The 20315-nt window shown below is 35.2% G+C and overlaps 3 protein-coding genes across 3 annotated transcripts; 2 read left to right on the top strand and 1 right to left on the bottom strand.

Annotated features, from left to right (window-relative positions):
- Positions 1-1017: 1017 nt before the first annotated feature.
- LOC127976157 (protein FAM167A) lies at positions 1018-6490 on the bottom strand. Its single transcript, XM_052580368.1, has 3 exons — positions 6401-6490; positions 2520-3102; positions 1018-1668 (listed from the first exon to the last, which is right to left on the bottom strand). Exons 2-3 carry the CDS (start codon positions 2829-2831, stop codon positions 1408-1410), a joined length of 573 nt encoding a protein of 190 aa, XP_052436328.1. The 5' UTR covers positions 2832-3102; positions 6401-6490; the 3' UTR covers positions 1018-1407.
- Positions 6491-7046: 556 nt separating this feature from the next.
- Positions 7047-13596, top strand: LOC127976155 (bis(5'-adenosyl)-triphosphatase enpp4). Its single transcript, XM_052580366.1, has 4 exons — positions 7047-7232; positions 8717-9596; positions 10293-10463; positions 10598-13596. Exons 2-4 carry the CDS (start codon positions 8750-8752, stop codon positions 10966-10968), a joined length of 1389 nt encoding a protein of 462 aa, XP_052436326.1. The 5' UTR covers positions 7047-7232; positions 8717-8749; the 3' UTR covers positions 10969-13596.
- Positions 13597-14872: 1276 nt separating this feature from the next.
- Positions 14873-20074, top strand: LOC127976156 (chloride intracellular channel protein 5-like). Its single transcript, XM_052580367.1, has 6 exons — positions 14873-15231; positions 17226-17335; positions 17535-17660; positions 17742-17848; positions 18072-18253; positions 19652-20074. Exons 1-6 carry the CDS (start codon positions 15181-15183, stop codon positions 19814-19816), a joined length of 741 nt encoding a protein of 246 aa, XP_052436327.1. The 5' UTR covers positions 14873-15180; the 3' UTR covers positions 19817-20074.
- Positions 20075-20315: the final 241 nt, after the last annotated feature.

The raw sequence follows: 20315 nt of genomic DNA, 5'->3' as shown, positions 1-20315 counted from the left end.
CATGGTACAGTATCTCTTTTCATAGCTATGCTGATGACACACAGTTGTATGTAGCCATGTCTCCTGATGACCCTTTGCAAATCGATACACTGCCAAATTGCTTCCAAGAAATACATTTTTGGATGTCACAAAAATTCTTACTCAACCAAGATAAAACTGAAGTACTGATTATTGGATCAAAAGCGCAGAGTGTAATTCACCCCTAAATTAAATATACACCGATCAAACCCAAACAATGTGGCAGCTCTTTGTCTGAGCTGTCTTTTATCATCTGAAGAACATTGCTAAAGTAAGGCATTTCTTTCTCTGAGCAACACAGAAAAAAATAATGCATGCATTTATAACTTGACTATTGTAATCCTCTTCATATTGTTCTACCAAAGTATATATTTTTAGTCTCTAGTTCTCTAAAGAACTAGTATATTTTATACATTTTTATACATTTTATACAATGTTTTGTTTTGCATCATTTTTAATGATTTATTTATATTTTAATCTTTATAAATGTTATTATTATCCATGTATTTTAATAGGTCTATTTTATTTTAGTTTTAATTCTGTTTAGTTACATTTTATGAATTGCTGTATCATTGTTCCTTCATGTCTGTAAAGCACTTTGAATTGCATTAACCTATTTAGAAACCGGTTATATAAATAAAATTAGCTTGATTGCTAGTTTTTTGTTAAAAATGATTGTGGCATTTTTTATTCATCTCTGATAAAATATGTTTTAATCATACTAATACTTAGTGGCAACTGTGGAAGGTTTTTAGTTTCACTGCAAAAATAAATAAATATTAAATATACTATAATGCAGCTCGTTTTTAATGTCACATTAAAATACAAATTATATATATATATATATATATATATATATATATATATATGTGTGTGTATATATATATATATATGTATATGTATATGTATATGTATATATATATATATATATATATATGTATATATATATATATATATAATATTTCAATATTTGAATTTCTTCAATAAAATAATCATGTATTGTTTGTTGTTGTTTTATTGACTCAAGTTCAGTTGTATGAAACAAACATTCAGCTCTAATGAAATAAAAGACACAGATGGAAATAAAAACAGCTGATAAGACACCCATTAGGTAAGTATTCAGATAATACAAGTAAAATTCAAGAAATAAATGACAAAGGTATTTTGAACATTTACAATTGTAACTGTCCCCCCAAATTATAGAAGTGTGTCATATCGAACACAAACTGTACAGATGATTGTTAAGATGAACTCAAAGCTTTAATTTTGAATTCAATGCAATGAAAGCACAACATCAGAGACGTTTTAAAAAATACCTTTATCCTTTAATATTTGATCATCTATAAAAGCACTCACAATCATTCGTGTAAGATAAATCTGTGTGCTGTGTTAGCACAGGGAGAACCGGCGAGAGTTGATGTTCATCTTGGTGACCCCGATGACCTTGAGTGACTCTGAGAGACCTAATCCAGGAGACATGGGGACGTCACACAGGTCAGACATATCGTCCCGCTCCTCCAGCTCAAACGTGGCATCGTTCAGCATCTTGCGGTGCTGGTGGCATGTCTGCACGATTCTCAGGCTGTTGATGTCAGTGCGCAGGTTCATTAGCTGATGCGCGAGCTGCTGATCCTGCAAACGCATCTCTGCCTGCAGCAGGAGGGTAACGCACACACAGTTAAAACTTTCCTTGAATTCTGTAAATGCAATGCATTTTATTGCAAACCATTACTGCAGTACTTATGGCAGTAAATGGACTTGTAATACTAATAATTTTCAAATTATTTAACAGATTAGTACTATTTATATTGTTACCAGCAGGTGGTGCCATCAAATGTCCATGAATCAGTGATTGATTATAAATGGTCAGTATGTTAAAATGCTGATCCAAATAAATAATAGTACAAATAAAAAAATTTATGATAATAATTTATAAAAATGGACAATTTTTATCAAATTCAGGTTCAGTAAAAAAAAAAAAAAAAAAAAAAAATCACAATGTAAATGGACACTGATATAACAAATCCGGGAGAAACAAAATCATTTAGATATATAAATGCAAACAAATGAAGTTAAATAAAAGTATTAATAGTTCATTACACTACAAGAATAATAATTAAAAAAAAAAATTTTAATTGATACAAATCAAAAATCTTAATTCATTTTACTGTACTTTTCAACTTTGTTTCTGTATTAATAAATGAATGAATAAATAAATAAATCTGCTTTGTTCTCATTGTGGATTAATGCATATTAAACATATGTGTGTTTGTACACATTATATATATATATATACACACACACACACACACACACACACACACACACATATACAAGATTGTTTGTATTTTATATATCTGTTTTACACACTAAAGTTTTTTTTTATGTTAGGCTATATATTATTAACTACAGTGTATACATTTTACCGACAAATGACACCAAATCAGATTTATTTATTGTTTTTTCATTTATTAACACAGAAACCAAGTTGAAAAACTCACCAGCTCATTCCTGAGCCACTCCAGTGCTTGGTCTATACTTCCAAATCCCAGTGTGTTTCCTAACGCCTTCCTCCCTTCATGGAGCACACTAACAGGACCTGATGTTGTCTGTTTCTCTGTGTCACCGGCGGCCGCTGGCAGATCTGAGTCTCTGTGGCTCTGGACAAGCATCGCCTCCAGCTGCGCTCTCCAGTCCAGGTAAGACGGCTTTCTGGTCTCCAGTTTCAGCTTCTTAGTCAAAGCCTTCAGACTGGAGAGGTGATCGACCTGCGACGTAACGAGGCTTTCTGGGGTCTTAGATGCATGGGACATTTCCACTGGCTTTTCACAGCGTTGGTTGCAGGAAAACTAAAATGTGTTTTAGTTTAGCAGACCAACATCACTGGATATAGTTTAAGTAACCTGGATCCATGGATGCAAAAAAGCAAATATCTTTTGCTTTAGAGAACTTTTATCTCACACACATTCGTGTTTTTTTATTTTTATTATTTTCTCTTAGTGTCGTCGAACTTCTTTTTCAGTTTCTCCGAACAAGACTTGCAGACAATGTTTCACTTCTGAGACTGCTGAAATAATGAGGCATCTGAAACACAAATAACATCGAACCATGCAACAAGTAAATATCACAATCTACTGTATGTTTTAATATGCTGTCGTATGATATAAAATGTAAAAATCGTCTTATAAAGAAACACACCTGTGCAGCTCTGTAACGATGATGACAAGTTTATTTCAACAGTAGTGCACTAACACTTGTTTTACTAGTTAGTCTTCTTTTATAAAAACGACTTCCTTATAACTTTGTTCTTGACTCATTGTTTGCTCTTGTAAAATGACAAGCACTAATCCTTGTGCATAATATATCAGAGAAAACAAACTCTCAAGAAAATGGGTCAAAACTCAAAACAGGGGCCTATAATAACAATCTAAGCGCATGATCTAAAGCCATGGAGCAGGTGCACTCAGGGCCCTATCATTCACCAGCGCAAGTGTGTTTGCTAGTTTCAGCCCAATGCAGTTCTCATTTTCCTGCAGTTCTCATTTTCCTGCCCTGAGCCAAGTTGTTTAAATAGAAAATGCATTTGCACCCATAGGCGTGCTGGAAAAAATATAAATGTGTTGAGGCACATTGTTTGTGCGTTGTTATTTTGAGGAGCTGAAAATAGACTGCACCACAGACCAACACAAACCTGGTCTTAAAGTCTGGCGCAATATTTTTTCTTTCTTATTTAAAAGAGTGCCCTAGTAATATACAGCTATAGGCGGGTGCACAACGCACACACTTTGCTTATTACACACACAGAGACACACAGCAGCACACAAACATTTTTTTTTTTTTTTAAATTACATTTCAACATGTAAATAGCAAACCTGCCATGGCACGAGTGCAACTGGCTTTTAGTGGAATGGGAGATAAGACTCTGATTAATTTATTGCACGTTATGTCATAAAAACACCCATTACTCATTAAGAGAATTGGGACAACCTGTTTAGACCGTGCACATTGTCCCTATTCTCTTCATGAGTAATGGGTGTTTTTGGGGTGTAACGTGTAATTAACCAGCCCATCCCCTTTAATTGGCAGTTGCGCTCATGAAAAAGCAGATTTGCTATTTACACGGTGCTTGTGTGTGAACAAATAGTTAGCCTGTTTCTGATACATGCAATGTATTCATTATTTTTGTTTTTCACCTTTGTTTCTGTGTAAATAATTAATAAATAAATCTGCGTTAAGTTCTGTTTTCATTTTAAATTTTAGTAATTCACACGGACCCTTTTTTTGTGTGTTTTGTCATTTTTATTATTTATTTTTAAAATGCCTTTATAGTGTTATTTTTAATTTATAGTTTTAGTTAAGTACTTCAACTTAAACTAATGAAAATTAGAAATGTTGCCCTGGCAGTCAGTTAGCTGAAATAAAATGAGTTTACAGTTTTTTATATTTTAGCTTATTTTAGCTTATTAGTTTACTTTATTTCAAGTAATGAATGAGTTGACGTGTCCATAATGCATGAGTTAACAGCAGCTTTTGTATTAATGGATGAACAGATGCATTGTAACCAGAACACTGTATTTATTGTGCTAACAATTTGTCTGTTTTTTTACACGGCAGGTGATTTGTGATATCATGCAATCAATTAATTACAGTCAGGAGATTCCCATATACCTCTGTCATGACAGTGTCACTTAAGGAGAAATTTCGAAATGGTTCCAAAGTTCTAATAACATTCTTTTTGGAATTCTGACAAGCAGCACTGTTACAATGTTAAGAGTTTCTTCGAATGCACTGAGTCATATATAGAAGCAGACTGTTTACATGTGATACTGGTGACAGTCTGCTGGACTCATATGACTGTGGAGGAGTTTGAGCACTGAACTAGGACACAGCAGCAGCTGCCTGCTAAACTGGGAACCCCTTGAGTCCATCGTGTCTCTGAGTGATTCTAGTTCTCATCAACCAAAGCAGACCAGTCAAACACCTAATGTGACCAAATCAAATCATACGATCATATCTTATCAGCATCACACTATGCAAATTCTGTTCCTGGTGCTTAAAAGAAAAGTTCACCCAAAATGAACAATTGCTGAAAAAATACTCAATCTCAGGCCGTGCGAAATCTGAGTTTGTTTCTTCATCAGATTTGGAGAAATGTAGCATTGCATCACTTTCTCAACAAATGATTCTCTGCAGTGAATGGGTGCCATCCGACTGAGAGTCCAAACAGCTTATAAAAACAATAAAAGTAATCGAACACTACTCCAGTCCATCAGTTAACACCCTTTAAGCAAATCCATCATTAATATATGTTTCTGACCAAAATTCTTGTCCATAATCCATAATAATGCTTCCATCATGGTGAACAAGTCTTAAACTGTTTTCATTAGTAAGTGCTTGATCTGTGCAGATGTCTCTCCAGATTCAGATGAGATGACTTTTTCACTAAAGAAAATATTATGGATTATGGATACTTTAGCTGAAAGCAACCGTCCGAAAGTCTTAACTTCACAAGATGTTAAACAATGTAAATCTTTGATGGAGTCAGTTTCCAGCAAAGTTTCATTTTTGGGTGAACTATTCCTTTAAAAGGGGGAATCCTCTAGTGACAGACTTTCCATAAGACTGTGTGAGAAATGCAACTCATTATATTAGAAATTCGAGAAAAATACTTGGAGGACCAACTAAAGAAAAAGTTGGCTAAGTAAACAGAGAGTCCACTGTGGAAAATGTAATGGATGAAATGGCTACAAATAGTTTCCCGCTGTTCAGTATTTTTGCAATGTTCTGATTTGTGGAAAAGTCCCCATTACACTGAGCAACAGGACGCTGTCCCTCAAAAAGAATGAATACAATAAGAACATGCAGAGAGTCTGTTGACCTTTGTCATGGTGCCTAAACCACTCAGAAAAGGGAGACTTGCGAAAATTGTGTGTACTTACATATATTATATAATTACAACTTTTAATATTTAAAATACAAAAAAATATTTTACAAATTCTAAATAAAAATGTTATTAATATTTATTTTATATTATTTTATTCATTATTTACTATTTAGATTATCTCATTTATTATCTTTCGTTTCATGAAAGATAATTTAGGAAAAAAAATAAAAATAATAAAAAAATAAAAAACAGCCTTAATTAATACACAGATCTCTCTAAAAACTAATATTCGTGTTTTCTTAAAGGATGGAAAGCTCGAAATCAGCCGTGATGTCATTTCTACAAATACAGTATCAGCACAGAGGAAATATTACAGACGACACGCTGAGAAAACACACCAGTCAAGAACTGCATTCCACTGACAGAGCTTGCGTGATCCCTCTGTATGTTTACTATTATAGAAATATGAGGAATAAAAATGTGTTAATAACAACCTACCTTCACCAAACCGCATTAAACACGGAGTCAAACCCATCTGCTGAGAATGAACGCGTCCGTGCCGCGTCGCGTCTAGGAGGTCGTTCATTGGTCGACTGGGTACTGACGAAGACGCGTCGCGCGGCGCTCATTATAATACGAGCGCTCTGATTGGTCAACTTCGCTTGTTATGTTTGCGTCGCGTCACACTGGAACGGTTTTATGAACTTTCCGTGTCAAACGCATCAAGAAGCGTTGGAATGCGTATTTTATATTATTAACAAGTGCGTATGTTTGAAAACTAAAGTATCAGAATGGTGTAGAAAAATCTGCGTCCTTCCTTAGCGGAGCTGGTTGTCACATTTGTCACTCAGATGCTAGATTTATTTATTTATTTTTAATGTAAAATGTTGTATAGAAACAAACCTTTAAGCTGTCCGTGTGTTTTTATTGTTTATTCAACAGCTATCAAAAATATGATATTGGATTTTCGGAAGAGAAAATTAAATATAAAATATTCAGTCTTAAGAAGATGTATTATTTTCACATTAGCTGTGCTTAATTCAAACAAATGTCGTATAAACAATAAATAAATAAATAAATAAAAATAGTAACTGTAGATCAGTGCTTATGAAAAGTGAATTGCACCTGCAGTGGGACGTACCTCGCGTCTATTGGCTGCTGGATCTGTCAGTCATGCGGTGACGTCATGTGGGTATTGTGTTTGAGGAAGCGCAAGAAACTGCATCGAACCTGAAACATATTTGACTTTCTTCAATCATATCGGCATCAACGAAGAGTTTAATGTGACTGCACTTAAAATATACGATTTCCAACGTCCCGAGCAAAAAAGGTATGCTAACATTTCGTCTGTTTTGAGTTCATTAATGGCTAAGTTTGGGTTAGCGTCATTGAACTTGTATGTCATAATCAATGCATCATCAGTAATAATGTTATCAGATCCGTGTTCAGTGATAAACTGTCATATTTTCCTTTTAAGTTGCAGTTTTTGTAGTTTGTTGAAACCATTTTGTCTTTGAAAGGGCAGGTGGACGTTATATAGAATATCAGTGTATTATAAATGAGTTTTGATCAGGCCTCTATTGATTATTAATTATTGATCTGCTCCATTGTATGTTTTGCACAAGCCCAATATCAGCATGGGATTAGAAGCACCTAATTTTGTCCTCAGGTGTTTCCTGTAATGCTTCCTTGTTACACAAAACACATAAACAAAAGTTCTACTTATGAAATATATTGATGTTAATAATTATATGTCATTTTTTTTCTTAGTTAAATTAAGGGAAATCTGACATTTATTAGGTGAAACTTCTTCTGGACTGTCCAGTATTGACTAACAGTTGAAGTTCCTGGTCATGCGGTCAGAGCTGCAATACGTTTATAAATACATACACGTGATTCTTCAAGAAAAATGTATTTATTATATATCGTGTGATGGTTTGATAATACTTATTTAACACTTATTTAAATTGACTTTTAATTAAAATGATTAAAAAAAAAAAAATTAAACGAAATACTTGATTAAAAAAGTATAATTATTACTGAGACCTCAATAAGTAATTATTTTGATAATTGATTAATCAGTGAATCAGTTGTTTATACAGTAGATATAAAAACTAAATTCATTTCAATGCATCATTTAATATGAAAACATTATGTGCAATGAAACATTATGTGAAGTTATCTGACTTGATTATCAATTATTAGTCTTTATATTTCATCTAGTTGTCCCTAAGTCTCTCCCTATAGCATCAATTCAACACTATGACTGCAGTTAAAATATTTAATATCCTCTGCATTCATAATTGTCTTAAAAATAATAATAAAACTACTAATGAAAGCAGTTTTTGTGGAAAACAGTATGTGCAAGTGTTGCATGTATGACATATATTGACATTTTTAAAAAGTTGCCTTTACAACAACCTAAATTAGTTAACGTTTTAGTAATTTTATTGCTTTTTTGTCATTTTTTATGTATGTACATAGTTTATTAGTTTATTTGTTTTAATTTATTTTAGTACTTCAACTATCTAAAATAAGGAAGAATAAGTTAATGTTGTGTGTTTTTGTCTTTTGTCCTTTGGCAACCGGTTGAAATAAAGTGAGTTTTAAGTTAAGTTTAAGTTGTGCATGTGGTCAGTAAAGTTCAGGGTGGGTTAGTAATGGTTTGTAACATGCACAAGTTAAGTAGAGTCATAGTCTGCTGAAAAGAGTGTCTGTTAATGAGGAAATGCTGACTTGTGGGTAAAAATTCATTTAATTGTGGGACTTTAACTTGAACAAGCGGTGGTCTGTCTCTCTGTTATAAATTGCCAGTGAGGAAAGTGACTGCCACATCCGCAGCTCAGGATGCAGGTCAGCGGTCATCTCTGCGCTCTCATCGCCTGTTTTGGATTAACCCTGTCAGTGCCAGCCGGAAACCAAACGCGACTGGATTCTGGAAACACTGCGCCGCCGCTCCTCTTGGTGTCGTTTGATGGTTTCCGCGCAGACTACCTAAAGAAATACTCCTTTCCCAATCTGGAGAAGTTCTTCTCTGAAGGCGTCCTTGTGCACGAGCTGACCAATGTGTTCATAACGAAAACCTTCCCCAATCATTACAGTCTGGTCACGGGCCTGTACGCCGAGAGCCACGGCATGCTTGCCAGTGTTATGTACGACTCGGTGTCCAAAAAGACATTCTCCATTCAGAACGACAGTGACCCTTTCTGGTGGAACGAAGCCACTCCGATCTGGGTGTCCGTGGAGGAGTCTGGGTCCAAGGCAGCCGCTGCAATGTGGCCAGGAACGGATGTCAATATTCAAAACCACACGTTAACTTACCAGTTCGAATACGACCCCAAGGTGACTTTCCAAGAAAGGCTGGGAAACCTCACGCAGTGGATGACCGCGGACAAATCAGTGAAGTTTTCCGCTCTGTATTGGGAAGAGCCCGACCGGAGCGGACACATGTACGGCCCGGATAACACCACAGAGATGAGCAGGGTTTTAAAGGAAGTGGATGGTCACATTGGCTTCCTGATGGAGCAGCTCAACAGAACGGGATTATGGGGGAAGATAAACGTCATCATCACTAGTGATCACGGCATGGCGCAGTGTTCTCAAGAGCGTCTTATTAAACTGGATGACTGCATCCATCCGAGCAGCTACAGGGTGGTGGATCTCACTCCTGTGGCCGCCATAATCCCACTGGAAGGTACTTCTTGATTATTTATACTATGTTTAATTCATTCATTGTTTTCCATAGTGAACTGTGATTTTGTTGCTATATAGTTTTTTTTTTTAAGAGTTTAGGGAGACCATTGACCAGTATGTACATGAAAAATGGGATATTAAAAATGTGTTTTATATATGCATGTACTGTATATGTATATGTGACCACAAAACCGCTCATAAGAGTCAATTCCTTAAAATTGAGATTTCAGCATCTGAAAGCTGAATAAACAAGCTTTCCATAAATCCATTGATGTATGGTTTATTAGGATCGGACAATATTTGGCTGAGATAAAACTATTTCGAAATCTGGATTCTGAGTGCAAAAAAAAATCTAAATATTGAGAAAATGATCTTTAAATTGTCCAAATGAATTCTTAGCAATGCATGTTACTAATCAAAAATTTAGTTTTGATATATTTACGGTAGGAAATTGACAAAATATCTTCATTGATCATGATCTTTACTTAATATCTTAATGATTTTTGGCATTACATTTTTCTTTATAATTTTGACCCGTACAATGTTTTTTTGGCTATCTTAGCTCGATTTGATGCTTTTTACTTCGTTTATATTAATCCCCCAATGTTTCCTTCCAAAGTCCAAAGATTTTATCTGGACCTGCGAATAAGCATGTTTCCTCATAATTACTTTATTATTATTTTTATTCAATTGACAGATAATTCGACTGTGTACAAAAACCTGTCCAGCTGTCACCATCACATGAAAGCGTACCTGAAAGACGATGTTCCCGATCAGTTGCACTACAAAAACAATGAAAGGATCCAGCCGATCCTTCTGGTGGCGGATGAAGGCTGGACGATTGTCAAAAATGGCAAACTCCCGCGCCGTAAGTGTTCCCACGAAAACAATGTTTGAGTTTGAATTTGCATTGAATCAATCAAATTCAATTGAATTCATTGATGGCATTCATAAAACTGCTTATTGTGGCAATTGTTTTCATGAGTTTATTTTCGTTCGCAGTGGGCGATCATGGCTATGACAATACGCTTCCCAGCATGCACCCCTTCCTGGCCGCCCACGGGCCTGCGTTCCGCAAAGGCTACAAGATGTCGAGCATTAACAGCGTGGATCTGTACCCGCTCATGTGCCACCTCGTGGGCGTCCCTCCGAAGCCCAACAACGGCAGCTTCGCTCATGTGCGCTGTGCGCTAGCTAACGAGCAGTGCGGAGAGCTAGCGCTAGCGGTGGGCCTCGTCATCGGGGTTCTGATCATCCTGACCATCTTCACCTGTCTCTTCAAGCTGATGAAGAACAGAGATGTCTCGTCTCCTCGTCCGTTCGCTCGCTTGGAGTTAGAGGATGACGGTGATGACGAGCCGCTGCTGGAATGAAGCGTGTTATTAGGTGTTAGCAGGTACAGCGACTTGATTCAAACACATACGTGAAAGGAATTGTTTACTGACCTACAGTTTAAGGTGAACTGTTCCTTTAAATGAAAATGAAATGCTGCAGAGATCATACTGAAACTGAAAGAGAGAAATGGAGCCATTGTAAAGCCAGTAACAAACACTGAAGACACAATAATGATAATGAGTCATCGTTAGTACTAAACAACATGACAAAACACGTCCTCAACATTATCAACAGCTGCTGATGCTTTAAAATGAGTTCTTAAAGGGACAGTACGCCCAAAAATTAAAACACTGTTGTTCCAAACCTGTATGAATCTCAAGTCGTTCCAAAAAAGTTCCAAGACTTTCTTTCTTCTGTTAAACATAAAAGAAGATATTTTGAAGAACGTGAGTGATCAGACATTTGCCAGTCGCCATTGACTTCCATAGTATGGGGGAAAATATTTTGGAAGTCAATGGTGACTGGCAACTGTTTGGCAACCAACATTCTTCAAAATGTTTAAGAGGAGAAAGAAACTCTTGGAACCGGTTTGAAACAACAAAATGAGGAATTTGTATTTTTAGGTGAACTATCGCTGAATGAGTTCACTGGTGTGGAATCTTTACTACAGAATAAAAAATAAAAAGGTAGCTGTGACTCTTTATCTCATAATTCTGATTTCTTCCCTCAGAAATGTGAGATATAAAGTCAGAATTGGAGCACATAAATTTGAAATTTTAAACTTTTTGCCTTGGCATTGAAGAATAAAGATATTTGCTACTTTTTATCTCACAATTCTGACTTTATTTGTTGCAGATCTCATGCATTTACCTTTACCCAGAACTGCAAGATATAAACCTAGAATCGTGATATTAAGGATTGCAATTTATAAACTCACATTTATAAGGAAAAAGTCTAACTTGTTTTTGCCATGGAATTAGAATAATAAACAGAATATTTTTTCCGATTTAGAAGTGCCATATATAAACTCAAAATAGCGAGATTAAAAATAAAAAAAAATTCAGAGGAAAAAGTTAATTTGTTTTTGGCAAAAATTGCAGGTTATAAACTTGAGCTTCTCATGGAATAAAAAAAAAAAAGAGTAAATCTGATTTATCTCACAATTCTGAGTTTGTCTCACAATAGTTTTCCCCTCATAATAGTGAGATAAAAACTCATAATTCTGAGGAAAAACTCAAAAAAAAAAAAAAAAAAAGGGAATGATGAGTTTATATCTTGTATTTTTCCCCTTAATATAGCAAGATATAAACTTAAATTTGTGAGATATAAACTCATTTTGAGAAAAAAATGTCAGAATTGCAAGTTATAAACTTTTATGAGGAAAAAAGTCAAGCTTGTTTCTGTCATGAAAGAAAAAATACAAAATGGTAATTGTCTATTTATCTCACAATTAATTACACAATTATTAATTCAGACTTTTTCTCAGAGTAGTGACAAAATACTGAGAAGTCTTTTTTCATGGCGGAAATAAGTTTCCATACCATGTACAGAAATAGTTTAAATGTGTGAGATAATTTCCTGAAAATCTCACACGCACAAGTCTCTTCGAATGATTAAATCGTGCTACTTCCAGTAATGCTTTTTAGCATTATCATATGCATATAAATATTGCTTTATATCTATGCACTCTGTGTGTTAGCGGTCAGGTTACTGAGGTACGCTTCATGCTTTTAAACTGCTGTTTCATCGAAATGCATCGAAACAATGATTTCTACTTAGGATTGCTATGCTTTAGGAAAATGCAGAACAAAAAACAAAAAAAAGTGCAGAACGTAAGCAATAATAATTATTACTCTAGCTTCTTTTCAGTAAGAAACAGGATACTGAGGTTACTTGAAAACACTGTACTGATGTTGCTCGTAGTGAAACTTTATTTATTAAGTCACTTTTCATCTGTTCTCACCGTCGGGGAAATACACAACCAGTTAAATCTGAATATTTATTTTCTTTTTCTAGAAGTTGCTTAGTCTTTGTTTCTTTTCAGAAAAGGCGTATTTAGATCAGATGCAACTAAAGGAATGCTAAATAAATCTCACGTTTCTTCTTGAGTCCCTACTGGGGAATGTTTCTGTAGGGTTTCTGAGGGCTTTTCCCTGAATGTTTCTGAGTGTTGAATGTTTCTCAGAGATTGTTGTGTGTGTAAATACACTGTAAAGCTTGTGTTTTTGCTTGTTGCACTGTAATCTGTAGGTTCAGATTTGGGGGAAGGGGATTTTTATTCATGCTTTAAAATGTTTCCTATTTTTCAAAAGTGTTTTGGACTTTTAATGCTGGTTTTTGACTGTTGACTTGAAATGACATTGAATTTTTATCCATGGCTTGTCATTTTCTAAATATTTCTTGCCGTTTTTTTCTGTGCATTTAGCCGCGTTTAGTATTATTTCACATCAATCTTTAGTTACAGAGTGGAAGGTTACTGAAACATAGGAAATGAAATCACTCCGGCTTGTGCAGTATTTGGTTATCAAATGTTTGTGGCTACATTTTCAGAGCTTTTTGAATCTTCATGAAACTATGCAAAGCAAAGACTACATATAACATTTTGTCACTCCAGAGTCATGACATTTGTCATCTGAAAATCTAATAAAATATATTTATTTCAGATATTTAAAGTGTGTGGATTTATTTATTTATTGTGCATGTGTGTGGGTAACTTGTTATTGTTATAGGTCGATTTTTGTAATGACGTCAATCAACCACTAGAGGTCTCACTTTGTTGTCCAACTACCAGGTGAACTACAGGTTACTGTATTTCTATCATGACTGCTGTGAGGACAATCAGTTGTGACTTATTCAGTCAAGAGAAACATGATGCGTTTTTATTATACAGAAGTGATGTTAATATAGCAGAAATATGTATGGCTCTTGGCTCATATGCATATTTGTGTGTGTACATACACACCAACACAAAATGCTGCTATTCAAAAATCCTTAAATTATTTTTGAATCTCTTCTGCTCACCAAGGATGCATTAATTTGATTAAAAATACACTAAAGCCAGTAATATTGTGAAATATTATTACAGTTTAATAGAACAGTTTTCTATTTGAATATATATTAGATTGTGATTTATTCTTGTGATCAAAGCTGGATTTTCTTGAGTCTTGAGTGTCACATGATCTTCAGAAATCATTCTAATATGCTGATTTGGTTATCAGTTCTTAAAAATAGCTATTTATTATTATTATCAATATTGAATACAGTTGGAGCGCATGATATTTTTGATGAAAAGTTATTCTTTTTTTTTCCAGGATTTTTTAAATTGAATATAAAGCAACAGCAAAATGATGCCATTCATTTGAAATAGAACTCTTTACTGTCCATTTTGATACATTTAAAATTCAGTTTGCTAAATAAAAGCATTCAATTATTTAAAATAATTAAACAAAAAATTACTTACTATTATTTATGATCAATTTAAAGTATTTCTGCTGAATAAAATTGATAACTTATTTTAAAATATTACATCTTATGACCCAAATATGGTGATGTGTATATATAAAACTTATTCGAAAATGTCAATGTGCCCAATCTAATATGACTTACCACAAATACTTATCTGCTCAGTTGGTGTTCAAAAGAGTGACTTTTTAGTGTGTGACTGTAACCGAACAGTCCTGAGGTCAGTAATCATGTCTAAACCAGTGTTCGAGGAGGCTACTGCTCTATATTTAGAGAGAACTTACTGGAATGGTTTCCCCACAACCCTCCCAAACTGATTATGAAGCCCAAGCGGCCTGAGAGACAGTGACCCAATTAAACGTGTTACTTACTGTACCCCACATCTGCCATCCCACTAAAAATCACTTGAACACCAGCTGACTCGAAGATGATGTGCAAAAACGGTTATGTTAGTGAGGAAAAGACTACTAAACACAGTTTGGATTTTCTCTTCAGTGCTGTGAGAGGTCAGTGTTTCGTGACTCAGGTTCTGACAGGAAGGATTGAAATATGATTCATCATGTTTCTATAAAGGTCCCGAGCGACCATGAGCTTGTGTAGGTGACACTGAACGCTTGGAGGCTATTTGTGGCCCTTCGCTGACAGCTGACCGCAGGGGCCAGATCAAAACAAGCAAACCAACCAGAGACCATCACAACACCCCGCCGGCCGGACACATAACAGACTCAAGGAAAAGAGATTACATATAATTCTCCATCAGCTTCTGAACTGAAGTGAGCTTCAGCGATATGACCTCAAATGAGGAGGACACAGATCATGATATTGAACTCTTCGTGAAGGTAAGCATTAGTGTCCTGCGGGTCTGAACTCTCTGGCTGTGTTTGTGTGTTGCATGCTTGATCAATAGTCAGAAATCAATGCTGGCATTAATTTTAAAAGCTTTCGGACAGTTCTAGCTGTTAAGATGGGCGTTTGACACGGGACAGTAACATTTCAGAGCAGAAACAACAGGTTGCTGTTGAATTATTTCTTCCGTTCTATCAACAGCTCACAGCTCAAGTGTCTCCGTTCTTCTGCTGCTTTCTGTGGTTTGTTTTGCATTTGTTTTGATTCTAAATCGAAGGACTGTCATAATCGCAGAAGGTCAGATGCTGTGTTTCTTCCACGTGCATGGTGTCAAAGTTATCAATAGAGCTAAAAGTGACAATAAAAGCAGAGGGGTTGAAAAACGTTGTGTTTTCTATTGATACATGAGCTTATTGATGTTTAAGTTGCATAAACAGAGTTAGTGATTGAAATGAAAATTTCACATACTTTGTTATAGACATGTATAATTCACTCACCTTCGATTTGTATGAGTTTCTTTCTTCTGTTGAACACACAAAAAAAAGATGTTTTAAAGAATGTTTTGTAACCAAACCAAAAAGTACTTTACTATGGAAGTCAATGGCTACCGTCCACTGTTTGGTTACCAGCATTCTTCAAAATAAATTTTTTTTAGTCCTCTATACAAGAACAAATTGATATAGATTTTTTTTGCTAAACTATCCACCAACACTTAAAAAAAAATGTTTCAAAAGCAAATGCCCTAAAATAACTTTTCAGTTAACATTTGAGTGTTCATGCACCTTTTTTCCCCCTTTTTTCCATTATAAAGAACCTTTTGTGCAATGGAAAGATTCTAAGCATGTTAAAGGTCCTTCATGGAACCATAGATTTTAATAAATAAACTTTATTTTCAAAGTTTTGCATGAACAGAAAAATCTAAGAAATCCAATGCACAGAGAGTCATAAAACACTATGAATATCTGTTTGACCAAAATAATATTTCATCCCTGCTCTGAATACACTTTATCCCATGGGAAGGTGGATTGAGGGATGTCAGATTGAAAGATCTTGCATATCACATACTGTAAATATCTCTGCGTGTGAGCAGAACCTCAGCTTTGCATCAGCAATAGCTCAACATTTAATCTGAGCCAATCAAACATTGACTATCTGAATGCATTTTATCCCAGCATAGTTAAGTGCTAAACAAATTAATTTTAGGTGGCGAGGGTGGTGTCTACCTCATAGTTGTGTTGACAGGTACAGTATGACCCCAAACCCCTTTGCTGTGTGCTATTGGTGCAGGTAATGGAATATCCATGCATAATTCAACTTAAGCACGGATCTGTCCAGCTCAAGTTACTGGCCCAGTTTATAAGGATGCCATTGGATAGCTCTATCACCTAATTTCAGATATGGAAATTCGGCACTCAATCCCCATTGGTTGTTTATTGTCTGCTGTTGTACTGAAGATTACAAATCATGCACTGAATGGTGAATTACTTTTTTAGGGGTTTAATAATTTCACATTTGCCCTAATATGCATGTATTTTTCATTTTTTTTTTTTAGAAAATGCATGTTTTCTATTTTGATATACTTTGAAATATAATTTATTCCTGTGATGCGCAGCTGAATTTTCAGCATCATTACTCTCCAGTGTACATGATCTTCAGAAATCATTATAATATGCTGATTTATTATCAGTATTGGAATCTTGTGATACTAACATTTTCAAGATTTAATGACTGTAATATGCTGAATATTTTTTACAATTATGCAACAGTATTTTGTATATAAAGCACTCACACACTCGCACTTTAATTTTATATAATTTTCTTGAAATACTTTAAATATGTTGAGCATGTATGAATAATCTTATATAATATTTAATTTATTCATAATGTTTTCAAGACCTTGCCTACACAATTATTTATTTATTTTTTATAAAAATGGTGTTGTATTTCTATTATGTGATGTATTGATTTATCAGTCTGTGTTTCTCAGGCTGGCAGTGATGGAGAAAGTATTGGAAACTGTCCTTTTTCTCAAAGGCTTTTCATGATCCTGTGGCTGAAGGGAGTCGTGTTCAACGTCACCACCGTCGACCTGAAAAGGTAACGAATTGCACTTAAAAATATGCTTCTGGCATAGCTTTCAGGTTTATTAGCTTTAGACAGACGTCCCACCCAAATGTCCTGTTTCAACTCCTTTAGAAATACATTAACAAAGCAAAGTAACCCATGCAACCTATGCAAAAATCAAACTCAGATGTGAATGTGCAAAAAAATCAACAGTTTTCAATTATTCTTCAAGGAAACCAGCTGATCTTCATAATCTTGCTCCCGGGACTCCTCCACCATTCCTTACCTTCAATGGCGAGGTGCGGACGGATATCAACAAAATCGAGGAATTCTTGGACGAGATGCTAGCGCCTCCCAAGTAGGTTGACAGAATGTTCACAGATTAATAAAATTTTTATGTAGGTTAAAAAGCAGACTTTTTTTTCATGCATGCCCAAAGGTATCCAAAACTGGCTGCGAAGAACAAGGAGTCCAACACGGCGGGAAACGACATCTTCTCAAAGTTCTCAGCCTACATCAAGAACACAAATCCAGGAGCCAATGCAAGTGAGTTTAACGTCTGCTCTTTGACTTATTAGACAGGTTCAAGGAATATCTACAGCTCTTTATGGATGCTCTGCTGTCAACGGGGAAATATGGAGCCACATGTCATCCAGAGCTCTTTCACATTCTGCTAGGCCTACACAGGGATTGTCTTGACTTAAAGCCGCTGTATTTCTTCAGATAAAAACATTCAGCACAAGCACATATCAAACGTTTGGCTGTGCAGGTCTGGAGAAGGGGCTACTGAAAGCTCTGAAGAATCTGGACAACTTCCTGAACTCCCCTCTGCCGGACGAGATTGATGTCGATAGTACGGTGGAAGAGAAGTGCTCCGACCGCAAGTACTTGGACGGCAATGAATTAACGCTCGCAGACTGCAACCTCCTCCCCAAACTGCACATAGTGAAGGTGACGTACCGCTGGGAGATCTGCTGTGTATAAAATAGTGGCGATTCTTGAAAGGAAAAGTTCCAAAAACATTCATTTTTTATCGCAGTGATTGATTCTTGGGGTGGATTTATTTTTTTAAGTCAGTTTCTGTGTAGACGCACACCTTTCCAGCTAACAGGGAACGTTCTTACAACTTTCAATGTTTTGTAAAAGTTATAGGATAAAATTATCTTTTAGTAAAGTTAATGGAACTTTCTTATAACGTTATTAAGAGGCTACTTAATATCCCTTCTCATAATGTTGAGAGAAAATGTTTTTAGATTATAAAAATAAACGTTAAAGTTAATAGAATCTTAAATTTAAAAGGAATGTTTTATTAATCTTTAAATAATGTTCTAATTATGGACATTTTAACAGTATTCAAAAAAAGAATGTTGTAAGAAATGTGTTCGCAACTTTTAAATAACATTAGAATCATGACGAGAAAGTGGAAATATGAAGATTTTAAATGTTTCCTGTTATTTGCAGTGAATGATTCTCAGGGTAGGTTTACATTTTAAAGTACATTTTTGCACAGATACACATTTTAAAGTCTTTTGAACAATCTCTCCACTTCTGGCCATTAAAACAACAACGGGGCATGTTGTCACCTCATGGGGTAAATTGTCGAAACAGGATCCTAAAGATTTTTGGCACTGATTCAAGATGAAAACCTTTTCTGAAATATGAAATATTACCTAAATTAAAATAAAAAGTAATCGTCCACATAATACCTGAATTTAAAATGTATTAAAGGCAAATTAATGGATAAAGCAAATTGCAATAAATCCTTGCATGTTGCATTCACATTTTTCTTTTTGATGAATTGCAACTTGCAGTTAATGAATTGCATAAAAATACAACATATAAAACACGTGATAACTTGCCCCCACCTAACATTTATTAAAAATCTCTTGATTTGTTAAGATTATAAATGAGTAGATTCAGTTGTTGTTTTATTTCCGCATTATTTTTCATCCCACATTCAGATGGTTTGTAATTACAACATTTCAGCACAGACACACACCTTTTGAACATTCCTAGTATTGCCAAGGAGAAACATAAAAGGGGCATTACATCACACTATGTATTAAATAAGGGGTAAGTTGTCACAAAGAGACCCTAGAGTTTATTGAAGAATGCCTTTTCTCAAAAAAAAAAAAAAAAAAAAAATCTACCTAATCTATCAGAAAAAAGTCATATGCTTTTAAAATGTATTATAGCCTAATTAACGGCTAAACTGAAATGGTAAAATGTTGCATAAAATTAAAAACATATAAGCCACATGCAACAACTTGCCCCAATTTAACAACTAAAATCTTTATATTATGATTGGTTTGGATCATTAACTAGCATCATGTTTCTTTCCACATACAGGTGGTTTCTAAGAAGTACCGTAACTTTGAGATCCCATCCGAGTTCAGTGGGGTCTGGAGGTACCTGCAGAACGCCTACGCCAGGGACGAATTCACCAACACCTGTGCGGCAGACAGAGAGATTGAAGTGGCCTATCAGGACGTAGCCAAGAGGCTGGGCCAATGAAAATGCGCGAATCAGTGAATCCAATAATCATATGCAAAACTGCTAAAGTGGGGACCTTTGCCTTGGTGTCAATGTCTCATTTTCCTTCAGCAGTTGTTAAGCAGAATTTGCCTTCAGGGCTTCGACTCGTTCCTGTAATACTCCTGACATGCTTGTGTTTAGGCCTTCACATTCTGTTGCCATTGTGTTCACTGTCTGTAAGTGACATAACCTCTATTAGTGTTGCTATAAAAAAAACTGTGCCACTGTTTCTCTGCAGCTTTTCAGTGTTGGATTGTGATTCTCCTCATTTCAACTCCAATTCTTGCTGCATAAAAAAAAATATTTTTTTATTTTTCTAATGTGCTTCATCTAAGAGCAAGATTTTTAACCCTAGGTTTTGGTTAATGTGTGTTAATCTCCACAGGAGAAAAGAATTAGCTTGTGAACAATTCTATTTAAGCACACAGCCCCACCTAGTGGAGAAAGTAATACAGCAGAGCTATTTATATTAGTCTCA

Source organism: Carassius gibelio, chromosome B17, assembly GCF_023724105.1.
Source record: "Carassius gibelio isolate Cgi1373 ecotype wild population from Czech Republic chromosome B17, carGib1.2-hapl.c, whole genome shotgun sequence".
In the NCBI taxonomy this organism is placed as follows: domain Eukaryota; kingdom Metazoa; phylum Chordata; class Actinopteri; order Cypriniformes; family Cyprinidae; genus Carassius; species Carassius gibelio.
The sequence above is the reverse complement of the archived record's forward strand: the minus strand, read 5'-3'. Positions and strand labels throughout refer to the sequence as shown.

Coding starts and splice junctions, on each gene's coding strand:
- LOC127976157 (XM_052580368.1), bottom strand. CDS start 2,831: ATGTCCCATGCATCTAAGACCCCAGAAAGCCTCGTTACGTCGCAGGTC. Junction 1,669..2,519: donor AGTGGCTCAGGAATGAGCTG/GTGAGTTTTTCA, acceptor CTCCTGCTGCAG/GCAGAGATGCGTTTGCAGGA.
- LOC127976155 (XM_052580366.1), top strand. CDS start 8,750: ATGCAGGTCAGCGGTCATCTCTGCGCTCTCATCGCCTGTTTTGGATTA. Junction 9,597..10,292: donor CGCCATAATCCCACTGGAAG/GTACTTCTTGAT, acceptor TTCAATTGACAG/ATAATTCGACTGTGTACAAA. Junction 10,464..10,597: donor AAATGGCAAACTCCCGCGCC/GTAAGTGTTCCC, acceptor TTTCGTTCGCAG/TGGGCGATCATGGCTATGAC.
- LOC127976156 (XM_052580367.1), top strand. CDS start 15,181: ATGACCTCAAATGAGGAGGACACAGATCATGATATTGAACTCTTCGTG. Junction 15,232..17,225: donor ATATTGAACTCTTCGTGAAG/GTAAGCATTAGT, acceptor TGTGTTTCTCAG/GCTGGCAGTGATGGAGAAAG. Junction 17,849..18,071: donor AAATCCAGGAGCCAATGCAA/GTGAGTTTAACG, acceptor TTGGCTGTGCAG/GTCTGGAGAAGGGGCTACTG.